This window comes from Pholcus phalangioides, unplaced genomic scaffold (genome assembly GCF_987345545.1).
Source record: "Pholcus phalangioides strain wild (caught in Gottingen) unplaced genomic scaffold, Ppha-v1.0 ptg000021l_1, whole genome shotgun sequence".
In the NCBI taxonomy this organism is placed as follows: domain Eukaryota; kingdom Metazoa; phylum Arthropoda; class Arachnida; order Araneae; family Pholcidae; genus Pholcus; species Pholcus phalangioides.
This window is the reverse complement of record NW_028301614.1, coordinates 13,779,781-13,796,478: the sequence shown is the minus strand read 5'-3', so window position 1 is coordinate 13,796,478 and position 16,698 is coordinate 13,779,781. Positions and strand designations below refer to the sequence as shown.

Here is a 16,698-nt window from a genome sequence, read left to right as displayed (position 1 = left end):
GTGTTCGTAAATATGATAAATCGCCAATTAATTTCCTAATTAACTGAACATAACTGTGATCCAGGATGGCTGAATTCGAACGGTAATGTTGGTTTTGTTTATTAATACGTGTGAAGAAAGCCAAAATATGCGAAGTGTATACTCCTCGGCCTACAATATTGTATAAATCAAGAAATAACTGCACGTATTATCTACGGATAAAAATAAATAATTGGTTTAGTGAAGAGAAAAACATTTTTTTTTCTAAATTATCAGACTTTTCAACTTTATTTGGGAATTCCGCATAACCGCCAGTAAAAGTGAAATTCAATCAAATTTCCTTTATCGAGACGACTGATGACTGCATAATCACAGGTTTACAATACCATGTACAGTTTCAATATTAAAGAGTAGAGAGAACCAATTGCTACCGAAGCCAAACATAGTATAAATGTGAAAGTCGTATGAACGAGTTTGCACTGTGTATCGTCCACATCCCCCCCCCCCCCATTAGAGGACACTCCCCGTTAGCGCAAATGTTTTTTGTCCCATGGGTGTCCGTTATCGAGAGGTTCTATTGTATCTTGAATTTGCTGGTAGATGTCCCAGGTTAAATCTTTTTTTGTTTGTTGCAGAGAATTTGTGGTGCTGATTCTCCACTAATTTCTCAAAATTAGCGGTTTCCATTTCTTTTTTTTTAACTTTGAATTTGCAGCCTGAAATTTTTGTCTTTTTATAGTTTGCATCCGGACCTGCTGCACTCTGCCGTTGCTGGATTTGTGACTCGCCTGCAGTGCGTTATTCCCTGTGTGGTGGTGGTCATGTGGAACGCATACTGCTGTAATAAATGATTTGGGGGGGGGGGTGCATTCTGTTCGTTATTAGCGTATCTTTGACTTGTGTACGTCAGCACCACCTATCGGCTGTTTTTGAGTTGTTTTATTTTTCGTGTCTTAAAAATATTCTCGTGACCTAGCGATGCTAACCCTGCAAACCGTGTTTTATTTTGGTTATTTTTCTGGTTTTTATGAATTTTTAAAGTTTCTTCTTCTTGTTTTTAGAAAAATTGAGAAATAACTGCTATAAAATATTCTGCGTCAAACTGCGTTCGAGTTTTTGTTCTGCCTGCACTGAAATATTTTCAAAATGTTTCAATATATAAACCAATGGCAGGCTAATATTTCCCACTGAAATGCTCTTTTCTCAAACCTATGTTGTTTGGTCAGATAAGGAACAATTTTTCAAACGCCACTTGTTCGAATGTCTTGAAACTTTGTTTATTTCTCAGCACTGAGGTGTTATATGCTTTAATGAGAGGACTTCTCATTTAAGTGATTGGAAAAAAATTCATGGTAAAAAATATGGTAACATTCTGGTGATTTTTGAACATTTGGTATGCTTGTTGTAAAAGATGAAATTCGAAAACATTAATAAATAACCAGCAACTAAAATCCTAAAACCTTTTGTTAAATTCTAGAAAAATAATCACAAAATTTGAGAAACAAATCGATGCTCTGAAGGAAGAATAGAAAAAAATTGTTAAACGTTTTTAAAATATGGTTTTTAAAATTAAAATAAAAATAAACCGAGGAAATTTTCCCCATTGGGAAGTATGCGAAGCCAATATTATGCACCAACCCCTCCAATCTTAAGAGTTATTTTTCCAGTTCTTTAATCTTTAATAAATACCATCATTTAATTACTTCTATTATATACTATTATATATACGTATTTAATAATAACCATTTCAATTCATACACTGTAATTAATACTATTATTACCATAAGGGTAATCCAAAAACCCATTAAAACCAACGTTCGTAAATTCTTATTCACATTTTAGTCGTTTACGTTAGTCTGCTAGACAGTAGTCTCTTTCGGATATAATATAATCTTCAAATGGCTTCTCTCTCTGAACGTTCTTGGAAATGTGAACCATTTCCTTTTCAATTGTGGGTTTCGGCATTTATTCATCGCATTGATGTAATCACTATAGATTTACTTTTGATCACGTCTAATAATCATTATCACTTATGATCGCGTCTTACGACCATTATCACTTTGGTCAATATACGGAGTCAGAATATAATGTGGTTTCGCGTCGGAAAGTAGGGTATCATCAAGACTGTCTGTTCAGTTTCTTTAATGATTTGTTTCCGGATACCTATCCGAAAGTTTTGGCTCGTGTCCAGCCCAGTCAATTGCCTTTCTCGAAATCTGTTGCTCTTAAATGGGTCGTTGCGAGTCTTTCCTATTCCATTGACCCTCTCTCTCCCTCATCACTTGTACTACGGAAAAAACAATTCATCTTTCTCGGCAATGAACTCAATTCCGAGCCATCACTTGCATGTTGAAAAAAAAAGTTCCCGAAATCTCATTAATAGAGCTCATTGTCAAGGCCACGCCATTATATTTCCGGAACAGTATGTTGCATGAGAGAAATTTTTGTGTGTGTGTGCATTATTTATATCGTTCATTATGTGTTTGTACAGTAGATTCTGGACTACCCGGCGCAATGCAAGGGATGGGTGGGCCAGATTACACAAAAGTTCGTTTTAAAAATTTACTACAGATCCAAGAATAAAAGTATTGGATACATTTTACGATAAATTCTATAACGTCTAACTTTATTGCAAGAAATACAAAATCATTTACACTGCACAGTATGCATTATACATGCATATACAGAACACTTTTTCCTCAAATGTGGAGACCACCTTGGAAGTGAAGGGGACTGCGAATACGTCTGTCAATTTCACTATGACGGGTATTCATGAAACCAAAATGATAGTTATTGTTACTATTAGGGCTTTTTTGGATTTTTGTGCCCTAAGATTAAACGTCGTTGTTCATCAGTTAAAAAACTTGAATTTCAACTTTTTTAACCGATCAGCAACGATGTTTCATCTTTAGGTCATAAAAAATCCGATCCCTAGTTTTATCAATAATTCATGTTCACGTTACATGAAGCAGTGATTTTCTATGACCTCAAATGATAAGAAAAAAGTATAAACGTTTCTTATGAGGAATTCAATTGCAAGAAAAAGACTTGCCTATATACTGTACGCCATTAATTGCATCAACAATCTTTCAACTTCGTTTGACACATGTGGGTATATTTGTAATTCCGGTTATGATAGAAATGCCTTCACTATAACCCCTAGAGATCATTTCCCCCCATAGCTCAATTAGGAAAAAACATCACATCATCATTAGTAAATCATGAAATATTTTAGAATGTTATGTTTGGGGCTTAGTCACTTTTCGTTACCATTACTTCCTGACGCACCATTGCGAAGAGAAAAACTTCAACCCCCTCTCAAAAATCATGAATATATTCAGGTACAAAAAGTATCGGAAATGATATATATATATATATATATTATTTTTTATAATATAAATACTTAGTGCCTTCATTGTTCGTTAAAAACAGTCCCCCTCCCTTTTAACATAGTAAAAAAACTATGCTCTAGTTCTAATATCATAAAAACTTTTATCTTTTCATTGGTTTATTTCAAATCTTTTCCGCATATATTATTTGATTGTGTATGTTATCCTATGCAAATAAAAATTTTACATGTCTCAATAATTAATTTTTTTCCAAATAAAAAAACCATATTAAAAGCATTTTGTGCGCGTGATAAAATAACATGACATCAACGAAATGGAATAAATATTGATTCAAAATGAAGGAAACTGTTCGATTCAATGACGAAAAAAAAGACGCGATTCATTCATAAATATACTTGACTTATAAAAATGTTAATTTTTTTTGAATTTTTAAATTTTTTCAAACTTTTAAAATTATTAAAATTTACTTTGGAGTAGATTGAGTAGATAAAATGTCAATATTCTTTTTCATTTTTGACCTGCACAGTTTCCTTTATTCCGAATCAATTTTTATTCAATTTCATTGATATTTTATTTTATCATGCGCGCGAGCTGTTTTTATTGCTTTTTTTTTTTTAAAGATTGTAGAAAATTAAGTATCAGAGATATGTAAAATTTTGTAATAGCATAGAATAGCATATGCAATAAAATATATGTTTCAAAAATTTGAAATAAATAAATGGATAACTAATATTTTTAATGAGAGAGATATTTCTACATAAGGAAACTTTTTACCATGTTATAAGGTAGAATAACCCCTGAGGTATAATGAGATTTATATCAACGAGAATGTATCATCATCTTGTGCATACTCGATTATCATATAGCGGGAAATGATTTCGTTACGAAAATGTACCGCAAGACTGAAAACCAAACCAGAAGACGTATTAATACCAGTAATACATTGGATTCATCTCAACGAGATCTATCCGCTGTCAATAAAAACGTTTAAACGTTAACAGGCATCTTAAACCCATTGCTCGCGAGCATTGTGGTGCTCCCTGAAGCACCTAGAGTGCTCGATGCTCATGTTCGATTTCGTGCTCGCTAGCACTTGATCAACGTTCCTATTAAACACCTCCTACAAAATACATTCAAGGACTGTTTGTATGTCAAACTAACCGTGAGAATGTTCTTTCTTTTATGATGGGGTACAGGCAGTGTGCTCGTGACTAGAAAAAGATTGAACACCTCTGGTTTATGAGTTTCAAATACTTCTTAAGATACGAGCGTTCAAATTATTTTCGTTACGCCAACTTTTCAAGTTGCAGTGAGTTCTATCGTATATTGGATTAAAAAGGACTTGATCTCGTCAAAAAAATGTTTGAAATGTCAATCCGTATTTGAATGAAAGTGCGTATTGAAGAAAGAAACGAAAATCGGAAACAGAAAGTATTAAAATTGAAATATGTTTATATTTTTTAGAAGGATTTAAAAAAAAATAGATGTTAAAAGAGTCGAATAATATTCGGTGGCGAAAGTAGGAATCAAATCTTTTAAGTACCTCCTCGACATTTACAAATTGTTTCACTGCAATTTATTTTTTATCTAGATTTGTCGCCATCTATACCAACACAATTTCAACAATGAAAAAATTTAACATATAGATTAAATGGAAAATTCAAATGTAGGAAAAGACATTTGAATTCCATTTATTCTATATGTTAAATTTTTTCATTGTTGAAATCGTGTTGGTATAGATGGCGACAAATCTAGATAAAAAGGAGGAAAAGCCTTCTTTTGAAATAATATTATTTTTAAAATATACAATTTTTGAGCAAATTTGTCATAATGATATAATTTGATGTTTTATTCAAGCAACATTTTTATATGAAAAAAGTCAAACAATATTAATGATCAAACCATTCAGTGTGGATATGTTTCCTCGCAATGTTACTGGCGAGCTTATTTATAATACAAGCTAGGTGTCACCACCATAAACAAATGAAACTGAACTCATGGCCATCTGGGATGGGAGGAAAAATACGAACACGTGGTGTATAAAATAGCAATACGGTTATAATCGAATGCAATCGCGCTGAATCGGTTCGTCTTCACCGCGGAGTTCCGAATTCCTGTGATCGTGATTGGTGTTGGTTGATTCATGCACTGATAAAGACAAATTTATCATTTGCATACACAGACAAACATGAGAATGGTTATTTAAGCATTAATTAATATCATATTTTTACCTGCAATAAGCGACTCGGTGGTAGAATCCTTCCCGTCCTTGATCGAAACTTCGATTTCGACAGTTTCACTTTTCTCTTGTTTCTTAGGACTTTTTTTCTCACAGTCCTTGTCACTATCTTTACAATCTTTTCCAGGCGAACTCTTCTGAGAATCCTTGTCGGAATCACCTTTCGCCATTGCTTATTTCGATTGAATATATATATTTAATAATTAATAACGGGATACCTTTTTTTACGATACAATATTATTGCTGCACTTCCTGAGAATGGGTTTAGTGTGAAAACATGTATATATATTTTACTATATTGTATCCAAAATCTTTGAGTATTTTTGATTTCGAAGAAACCTCTATGGACTTTGGAATAATGACTGATCACAGGACAATTTAATGACTTTGCTCGAAATGTAACACTCGTAAATGCATATTCTATCGGCACTGTAAGTAATAATCAGCGAAAAACATCAAATATTTGCCTTTAAAATCTGAATCTTGAACAAGTCACAGGGAATATAGGACGCAGACCTCGTGGCAGTAACTTATAACAGCATTCTTCAACAGACGATAGTATTTATTGTATATATAATATGTTTAATAGTTGTATTTATAGGCACTAGCGAGTTCGTAAACCTTGATGCAACAGCTTAACTAACGAGGTCAAAGTTTCGAAAGGTACAGTGATTGACTGGGCACAAAACCAGACGAAATTGGAAACCATCCAAAAAATATTTTCCAGTTGCTGCCTTTCTCCGTGGCCGAGTTTTTAACAGTTTCGATTACGAGAGCGCCGGATCCCGACAGGAGAAAATGTGTATCAAGATCAGGTTTTTGACCTCCTTGGATTCTTTTTCAGACGAGAAATACACAAATAACTGAGATGGGGGAAGGGAAAAAAAGTTAACACGAGGGGACAGATACACACAATAATCGCACAGACAGCAGCAGCAGCAGCAGCACACCGTATCCGCAGAAAGCAAGCGGCGTAAACGGATAGATGCTATTCCAACGATGCGAGTTTACATCCCGACACAGAACACCGAGAGCAGTGGTGTGAGTGCTGTGGACAGGATGGATCGATCCCACAGAGTTGCAGAGAGAGAGGGAGACACACACAGCCTTTGCCGAATATAGAGGTCCTTCGTATCTTTCGGTACCGCTCGCACCTTCACTCTCTCTCTCTCTCTCTCTGTCTGTTCCTCTCATTTCATGTCCAGCACCAAATTTTATCCAGGATATTTTTTTATTTTTCGAGGAAACCACTCGCTCCGGACGGAAAAATCTGTATTAAGTTATTTCCTGTTATTTTGATTTTTTTTTTACTTTCCTCTATTTTGTTTTTTGTTTTTTTCGTGAACATCGATGTTTTCGACACAAACACGAGCAGCTTCATTCATAAATGTATAACTATTTTTCGTTTTATTTTTTTTATTTGATCTTTTCTGAGATGTGATTGCTTGTTGAGAGGATGTTGAAAGTTTCCTTGAGAGCTGGAATTTTTATTTTTTTTCAATGGGGGGGAAGTGTCTACTGAGTTGAAATGAAGTCGATATCTTAGTATATCATTCCCGACTTGAAGTACCTCATCCTCTTTTGTTAGTGGACGATCATGAGACAGGGAAAAATGCAATGCGAAACATTATACTATTTTTCTAATTCATCGCATTAAGATATCCAATTAGCTTTCTTGTCATTTTTCTATTAAATAGTACTGAAGTGAACTTTAATAACATTTTCTGATAGAAAGTGTCTCAAAATGATAAAAACAATAACGAATCTTATACTTATTATGACATTTTCTATGAAAAAGTCATTTTATGTCAAATTTAAAGGAAAGTTCGTGTGATATAATATTCGAGATATGATTGCAAAAAAAAAAATCTATGAATGGAATGGTTTGTTTTTCACTGTAGATTTAGCTGGTGATGATGCATAGGTCTGGTACTAAAATTCAAAGGTTTGTATGTTGTGCTCATAATTTACTCAAATCTGTTGATGTACGTGTGGTTGTTTTGAAAGTTCATTCTACATATCATGTATGAAACACCAATTATACAAATATATATGATAGACCTTAGATGGTAATACAAAACTTTAAAAATATATCGCAAAATATCATGTTAAAATTTTATGATGACACAATCAATAGATTTTCAGAAATCATGTTTCCAACTTCAGTAAAATGACAAAAATAGCATTCTTCGTAAAACGCGTTTAAACATTTTATTCACGGATTACTTGTACGTAAATACGCGACATTAAAGTGAACGCAACTTCGATTCTAAGCGTCGTCATATAAACAATAAAAGGAATCGCAAAAATGGTTCTTTCATAAAAAATAAAATACAAATTGGCATTTTCTTCTAAATTGACGTTTCAAACGTTGTCAGACAACTTAAAGTAAACATGTGATCCAAAGGCAGTAAACTAATTGGCTGGGTGTCTATAATGAAAGTTCCACATTTCTGAGCTATCTGTAGAAGTTATTGTTTACTTTTAAACTTTGTGAACGTCCCAATTAAGGATGGGCGAGAATTTCACATGATCCAGAATCTCCACAATTTTTTCCTGACGAGTAACCACCGGTTCCGTACTGTAGCTTCATTAATAAAACTTTATCTCGTAAATTTGTCGCATTCATAGATGAATAAATGGGAATGGAAAAGGTTCTGCTGAATCTGTTGAGATAACCTTTTGAACAAATTGGTCACGTTGTCATAAACGTCATGTGTTGCGGGAATTTCTTCCCCCCAAGATAGAGCATCTAGAGCAGTGATTCAAAACGTGGGCGTTATCGCGCCCTTGAGGGCGATGGAAACTTCCAGGGGGGCGGTAGAAGTTACGGGTATAACAGAGGATCCTATGGGTTAGCTAGCGATAGGAGAAAAAAATTTCTGAAGAAGGGGGCGATGGGACAAAAAAGGTTGGGAAACTATGATCTAGACGAATGGAACTGCATAATCACAAAATGAAAACAGTGAAAAATAAAACAAAAATAAATGAAAGAAAAAGTATTTTTGGAATGTGCATTTGATGAGGGACAAATTACATTAGACAAAGGCATACGCATCCAATCTGTGATCTATAGGGATTTTTTATTCCTTCCAGCATGTGTGTCTGAAAAGAAAATCTATTTTTAAATATATTTTTTGTGTTTCAAGTTATTGATACACAAAGTGTTTCGCTCATTTCCATTTTCAAATTAATTTTCATTAAAGTTTTTAAAAGTTCTGTATAAATAGTTAAATAAAACATAAATTAAACAATGATAGTAAATTGCTATGACACAAATCAGTTTAGAAAATTATATTTAATTTTAATGTTAATCTTGTGTTATGTAAGTTATGTATGTTAGTCTTAAGTTTTTCAATCAATCTGGTTTTTCAATTTATAAATTATTGCTTCGAAGATTGTTATCATTTTGATGACTTTCTCTCACAGTAAAATCTACTTAAAAACCACCTTATATTATCATTACGATATAATCATATTCATTTAAGCCCTAACAATTTCTTGGCAGTCACATTGCTTGTTGCATCACATCTTTTATAAATACATTGTATGCACGTTTGAATAACGTGTTTTCAGAAAGAAGTTAATGTCTGCCGTATACAGTAAAAGTTCGTTTTAACAAGTATAGTCTATACCGGGAATCTCGATACAACGAGTAATTTGCAGGTGATTGTCGAAGAGCATAAATGGGGCGCGGTAGCCCGGTCGATACCTAAAGTACCAAAGGATGTTTAGAGGTGTCGCCAGTTCGATACCCGGTTTGTCCTTGTCAAAAAACTTTCCTGACACAGGGGTACAACAAAAAACGGTGACTTGACCGCAGCAAACAATTGCTACCGCATGGAGTTCCCCCATCGAGGGGTTAGCGCACCAACTTCTCGATGAGTATAAAAAGCAAGCACGCCGTTCGGAATCGGCAATAAATTGTAGGTCCCGGTGTAATTATCCCTCGTGTGCAGAAAATGACCGTGGTGTGATCAAAATGATCAAAGAGCAAAAATTTAACAAAAAAGCATTCGCTTATAACGAGAAGTCCGTTATAACGGCAATTTTTTCCGTGGTTGCCAACTGTTGTTCTAACGGACTTCTACTTCATATATGAATCCAACGTTTTCACAATACCTACTCTGCATCCAGAATATCAATTTATAATTTCTTTCTTTATTTTTTAAATGAATTTTCATTAAGTTTTCATGGAATTTCTGCTCGCCCTGTATTTTTATTTAATATCATCATGATACATTTCTATTGTTTTTTTATTATTTCCTACGATTTGATTAATTTTTATATGGTGTAAGTATAGGAGTGTTGCCTCTTGTTTTGAGCTCTATAAAAACCATTGCCGATGCATATTTTAGAGGTGATTTTTGATCATAGAATGTGCGGTCGAATCGCGGTTGCAAAAACATTAGAGAGTGCTCAACAACCTTCACCAAAAACAAATTCCATATTTTTCCGAACTGACTTGCTGTGATATGTGCTATCGACCATAGCTTTTAGTTTGTTTTTTTTATTGGTGCAAGGACCATCAAGGTTATGTTGAGCGAAATTACGATCGAGCGCTACAATGACTTGTAGTAGAATTTGCGTTAGTCTGGGTGCACCATGAGAAGATCTGGCACATTACAATACCCTGCACCCTCGAATGGTTAAATGCATTTATTGCGGAAAATCCATCCGAAAAATATGATATTTGCTTTTGGTGAAATGCTGTTGTGCCTTCTCTAAAAAAACGTCTACTGCCTTTGCTATTGCGATTCGACCACATATTCTATGACCAAAAAATGCTTGCTTAGAAGTCTTACATCAGTTAGGGTCTTAAAGTTTGTCCTATGAATTGAGAATCACCCTGTATACGGAAAATTCGCTGCGTGAAGTTTTTCGTAAGCTCTAAGCAGATAGAGCACTCGTCCGACAATCGAGAGACCGGGGTTCCAGTCGCTGTAAGGGCCGAGATAAATTTTTCTCTTTTCTAAACATCATACATGTATTTCTTTAAGCGCCAATTACAAATCATTAAACCTCCCTTCAAAATGCCATATATTTTTTAATGAAGCTCACCCTTTTTCGATTTTCAGTAGGTGCAAACAAAGGGGTATAGAGAAACTTTTTCCATGGAGAAACCAACTTTACAAAATATCTGGGCTTGTCAGTGCTAAAATAAGCGGCTTTCATAAAGACGAGATATCTCGTCAATGCCACTTAAAGGGTTAACAAGTGGACGGACGTCTTCTTCTACATAGACTTCTTGGTTATATGAGGTTGGAAAAAGTGCTAGTTTGTATGAGAGGGGAAAGGGTTTTCTTCAAAAATTTTCTTTTAGAATTTTTTAAAAGATTTAAAACACAAGAATATATCGAATTATAAGTTGTGGCCACTTATCAGCGACGTGGAGAAAAACAAAATCTTAATAAGCTGCAAAGTCTCTACTGCAGTGAACCACGCTACTGTGCGTGTATTACGGAAGGTTAAGTCGCGTCTCAATGGTGGCATTCGTCAGTACTTTGTTCGGATTTCAATGTAATACCAGAGTTCGATTCCAGAGAAAAATCTCCCTTCTGAGTTTGCCTTAGCAATAATATCCGGGAAGTCTCTTTCTTAAAGAAATTTACTTTATTCATCATAAAAATCATGCTCATATAACTTACATATCGCCGATTTTTAGTCGATATCACAGAATTTTGATGCCTCTGTGAATGGAAGGATTTACGAGGAAAGTAAAATTATGAGGAAATATTATTAAATTATAAGGAATCGATTTGAGGAGTTGTTTTCTTTTCTCCCTGTAATTTTGGTCTTGTTCTACGATTTGGGACATTTTTTTTTTACTTTTCCTGGGATGAGTGTGAAGGGATCATCGATATTGAGATGTATTTTGTTTAGAATACGGATTTTTTACATTAACTCTCTCTTCCGGGTTTCCCATCGACTTCCAACACTTCATGCGAGCATTTGCGTGCGGATAAGTAGGTGAGTAGTTTGTTATTCGTAGTTGAGTAGTTAGTCATAGTAAAGATGTTTGAAGTTATTTGACATCGATCTATAATTCGCGTATAGAAATTTTGGACCTTAAAATGACGTGCATAGAAATTACAATTGCAAATCAAATCGAACACTCCTCAGATATTGTTAACAGAAGTGCCCAGCGCAGACTGGTTTTCTCGGCATATATGGGACGTTAAAGAAATGGCGAACCATTGGGAAGGATAAAGGTACGAAAAATCTGTCGGGTTGAGGGGGACAAGTCCTTAATCATGAGAGATAAAGAAATACTTGAATAGTGAAAAAGCAAACAAAGATTCCATATTTCACAGAATAGACAACATACAGTCCACACCGCGTGATATGATCACATCGGGACTCAATATAACAATAACCGAATGATAAATATTTCCAATAGATTCCCATTTGCAAGTGCGGTGATAATACATTCCTTTAGGTTGGACGGGACGTGTGGTAAATAGAAATTGGAAAACAGGACAACTCTGATCTTCTTCCCCACGTACTTCGTACCAAAGTGTTCAATCTCCGCGTTCCTTTTCTTTATTCTATTCTAAGACGAGACGTTATTTTACATTCAGCTGAAATCCTGCATTTATGTTACGCAACCATTGTTAGGCGTTATAATGGAACTGTTTAATGCATATTACGAATTACGATAATTTTTTTAAATGTACAGTACGTAAAAAAAATTTTGAATCTGGTCAACTGAAAGAAACTAATCAAAAACTGAAGAAAAAGGGGTTTTTATTCCCATACATTTACTATTGTAAGGCCATTACAAAATCAGCTCCATGCGTACACGAATCATGGCGAATTCTGAGGACTGATTACGACATTAAGTACGGAAATTTTTGTCAACAAGGGGAGATGGAGGAGAACACCTTCCAGCCTTCCTACATAGTCTTGCAGTCTGATAACGGTAACTTATTGGGAAAAAATCAGTTTTGTTAATCTTTGCTTCAGAATGGAATGCGTTAAAAGAAAACTTTCGACGAAAAAAAAAGATAGCATTGCATCCGAAGTCCCGATAACTCCAAATGAATTTCCCCCATGATGCTGGTTCGTTCTATTCTTTGTGAAACTGTTAACAATCTCCGAACGATAACATTATCCATGATTTTAATAAGCCACGTCGACTGTATTTCGAATTGGCTTCATCAATACAAGATGAGAAGAGTCATCTGTTGTTGAAGTTTTTAAAAATTTAAAATATAAATAGTTGTACGCGTGTCACTTCGAGTTTTTCACCATTTTTTCTTTTAATCTCTTTGATAAAAAACGGATAATAAACTATTTAAAAAATGATATTTATTAACACACTAACTTCTAATTTTATTTAAAGTTATTTTTAGAGATAATCTTATTATTTCTGAAATTAATGAGCTCCGTTAACTTATCTAACCATATATTGTAACGCCATGCAGATTATCTACACTGTAATGATATTTGCAATTTGATCCAACTCGCGCAGAAGTACAATCTCAGTATGATTGCCGATCTTCACGTGAAAGGCATTATCATTCCTGATTCTATTGATCGTTTTTGTCGCGCCACTGTCATTTTCTGCACACGAAGGCTAATTAAACCGGAACCTACAATTTATTGCCAAGTCCGAACGGCAGCGTTCGGCGTTTTTCACATTTTTTTTATACACATTGAGAGGTTGGTATGCTAACCCCCCTCGCTGTTAGACTTTCCTGATACTAACCAGGACTGTTGAATGGCCCTCTACTTTAGTTAACTAATATTAGAATACTCAACTTTTGCCTAATTATGAAGAGAGAGAGAGAGAGAAATCGTCTTCAATCCCCGGCGTGAACGATTGCGGCCAAAAAAGTAAAAGAAAAACTGAAAATAAATTGAAAAGAGATCCACACCCTTCTGTACTAGGTTTTTCAAACTGAGGTTTTCCAACTTCGAGGCGCGAATGAATTCGAAAAAGTCTCTCCGAACAAAGAGCAGGCAGTCTAACATCTCCATACTTAAATAACGGGAAAATTCAAGCATTTGCATTTCACACGTTAAACTATCGAATACAAATAACAGCACCAGACACAAAACGAGAAAAAGCTACGAAAATATAAAATGCGTTAAGTTTGTTCAAAAGCATCCGACTGTGCAAGACCCAATGAAGTTGGGGAGGCGTGGTTTGGTGCACAAATATAGGTGATACTAGTGCACATGTTTGAATTTTTACCTGGATGTATTATAGATGTTGCTAGTCGCCGGCGGACTGCCGATGAATTAAGAAGTAAGCGCCGTCACAATTTCATTTTTGACAAAATAGCAGGAGAATCTTGAAAACACGCTGCCGCATTAAATTCTTATGTGAAGCTTGGTGATTACCGACTAGAAACAGTCCATAAGATTCAACAAACAATCGGAAATGAAGAAATCGCAACCACTTCGACAATGGAGTGGCACATCCGCTTCACAGATGACTGCATATAAATGTAGAGTGAAGCACGTTGAGGTAGGCCCTCACCATTCAGGAGTGAGATCGTTGTTGACTAAGCGAAGAATCTGGTGATGCAGGATCATCAAATTACGATCGCAGAAATTGCAGACGAGGAGAGAACTAGCATAACATCCGTTCATTCTATTTTGACTGACGATTTGATCTTCAGAAGATGCAGTCCCGCTGACGGCTTCTTTGACCCAACGTTTCTGCATTGGCTAATTCTTTAGAAATTCCCCAGACGAATGTTTAAGAGGTGCATGCACGGTTAAGAGTAGTAGTGGTCGTAGCGTTAAATACGAAAACTTGTGATTGAACAATCAAGATTAGTGAATCTTCCACTCCGGTATTATTGCTCGATATTGGAACATACTGCAACATTGTAGGCTAAAAACTAAAAAAATTGCAGAAACATTAATACTTGAATATTAATTTTATAATAGAGTAGTACAGTAGAGTCTCGATAATCCGAGGTGAACGGGACCAAGACCATCTCGGATTAGTGAAAACTCGAATTATCCGAAAAGTAATAAAGCGCAACGTATCTAGTGGGGGATACTTACTTTTACTTGCTTTGTTCTCAATTTATTACACGACTGCCAAGACCCATGTCCTCCGAGAGACCGACAAGGGCTCGAAGGCCTGAATGTCCAAAATGATTTTTATTTCCTTCTGTAAACAATAAGTTTACTATAGAGGTGCTTGTGAAAAATTCTAATCTAAATGGCTGCCAAAGAACCGAGTCTAGGTACCAAGACCCCTTCAATCCCTGTGAAGACTCCCTTACGACTGAAATTGCGCGTATTTTGTAAGAAAACTGAGACAAAAAGCACGCAGAGTTTCACCTAAAACACATTCATACCATGTAAATAATATTGCTCTGTCAAGGACTGATTCGACGACTGATCTTGGTGTTCTACGTTCTTCGGATTTTACTTTTTAAAAACACATTAATGATATTGGTTCATTCACATTAATGATATCGGTAAAGTTCTAACTGTGCTGCTTAACTCTCTTATTCGATCTAAACTTCAATATACGTGCATTACTTGGAACCCAATTCACGATTACCGAACACAAAATTAGTGGAGTCCGTACAATATAAATTTCTTAAATATTAATATTAAGAAATTTATATTGAACGGACTAAAATATTGATATATAACTATATTATACTATATAACTATATTATCTAAATATATTATACTATATTATAAATAAATAAATATATATATAAATTTATTTTGTTTTACAAAAAAAAATCGGTGTTAATCATGATGTTCTTACTGGTACGTTTTTACGCTTGTTATTTTATGCTGTTTGTCTAAATGGTTGTAGAGTTCTCTTTTACTGATATCATTTTCTCATAATGAGGTTGATTGCATGCAAATTCTACAGGAAGTGAATATTAATGTTCCAATGTAATGCACGAGATCTTATAATTTATTTGCAATTAAGCACTGCAGAACAAATTTATTTAATTTTGGTCCTATTCATTCATGCATGTAATTGTAAAATAGGGCACCTAAATATTTTTTATTCTCCTTTGGAGAATTTTAGAAATCACCTTTTTATACTGTAAAACTTTTAAGTTTTTATTCCCCCCCCCCCCCAGTTTTATATATTTTATATTAATTTTCATATTTATTTTCATTTTATTTTGTATTTTATTATCAACTTTATTCGTCGTTTAAAAACTTTAATTTCTTAGTCCATCGGGAGTATTTTTATGCGTTTACTTTATGCATTTTTTAAACATTATTTATTTATTTGCTCTTTGTTCATTTTGGTTTTACTCTCTCCAATCGTAACTGGACTTTATGTTGTTGGTATGATGAATAAATAAATAAATAAATATTGAATATGAAAAAAAACTCGTTATTGGTGAAAAACAAAGAAGCTTTAATTAAGAAATTTTAAATAATCTCATGACCTAGGATCATCCGGAACATCGAAGTTTCTTCGACAATCTCGAACACACTACACTGTAATAGGAAAAAAAGATGAATATCGACGAAAAGCGAATATTGCATATCAGTTTATAATAATCGGTGTCTGGATTCTCACTCACAAACTTTATCGGAAAACGCCTCAGACTTACGCTTTCATTAATTTCATCATTCACCGAAGCGTGGGCGATAGATTTCCGAACTTTTTATCCAAATAAAACCGAGAGAGACATTGAGAATGCGACGCGTCCCACTCATTACACACACGTATCGAATTCTAATCATTATTCAATATTGTTGTGTTCCGTTGAAGGGTTACCGAAAATAAACCTTGAGCGGGTAATTTTTTTATTTGAGTTATGCTTCAATTGGATCGTAATGCGAAAATAAGGAGGATAAAGTTATAGAAGTGAAAAAAAGGAGTTGAAGTCAAAGCAAGGCTTCTCTTCGATGGGTAATAAAGTCCCCGCAGATACTTTAAAACTGGGAAGAGCGGGGGGGGGATTGTTATTAAATTATAATAAAAGACGGCCACGCTTCGATTGATTTTAATTTCCTCCTGAACTAAAACCTAATTTTCCACCCTCTTCTCATTCTTACATTCTTGCTCTTTGTTCTTCAACGTTATCTTGACTTTCGACCTTTTGTGTCCGTCGGAGCCTTTAGGGATTTTCTACTCGGAAAAATATGAAGAATAAGCGTTAAGAGATGCAATGACAA

The 16,698-nt window shown here is 34.6% G+C and overlaps 1 protein-coding gene across 1 annotated transcript in view; it reads right to left on the bottom strand.

Moving 5' to 3' along the window:
* The window catches only part of kcc (solute carrier family 12 member kcc), a 505,581-nt gene extending 498,959 nt beyond the window's left edge, over nt 1–6,622 (bottom strand). Inside the window, exon 1 of the mRNA XM_089249045.1 lies at nt 5,561–6,622. Coding sequence (XP_089105171.1) covers nt 5,561–5,738 — 178 coding nt within the window. The 5' untranslated portion in view covers nt 5,739–6,622. The remainder of the gene's footprint in view (nt 1–5,560) is intronic.
* Nucleotides 6,623–16,698: the final 10,076 nt, after the last annotated feature.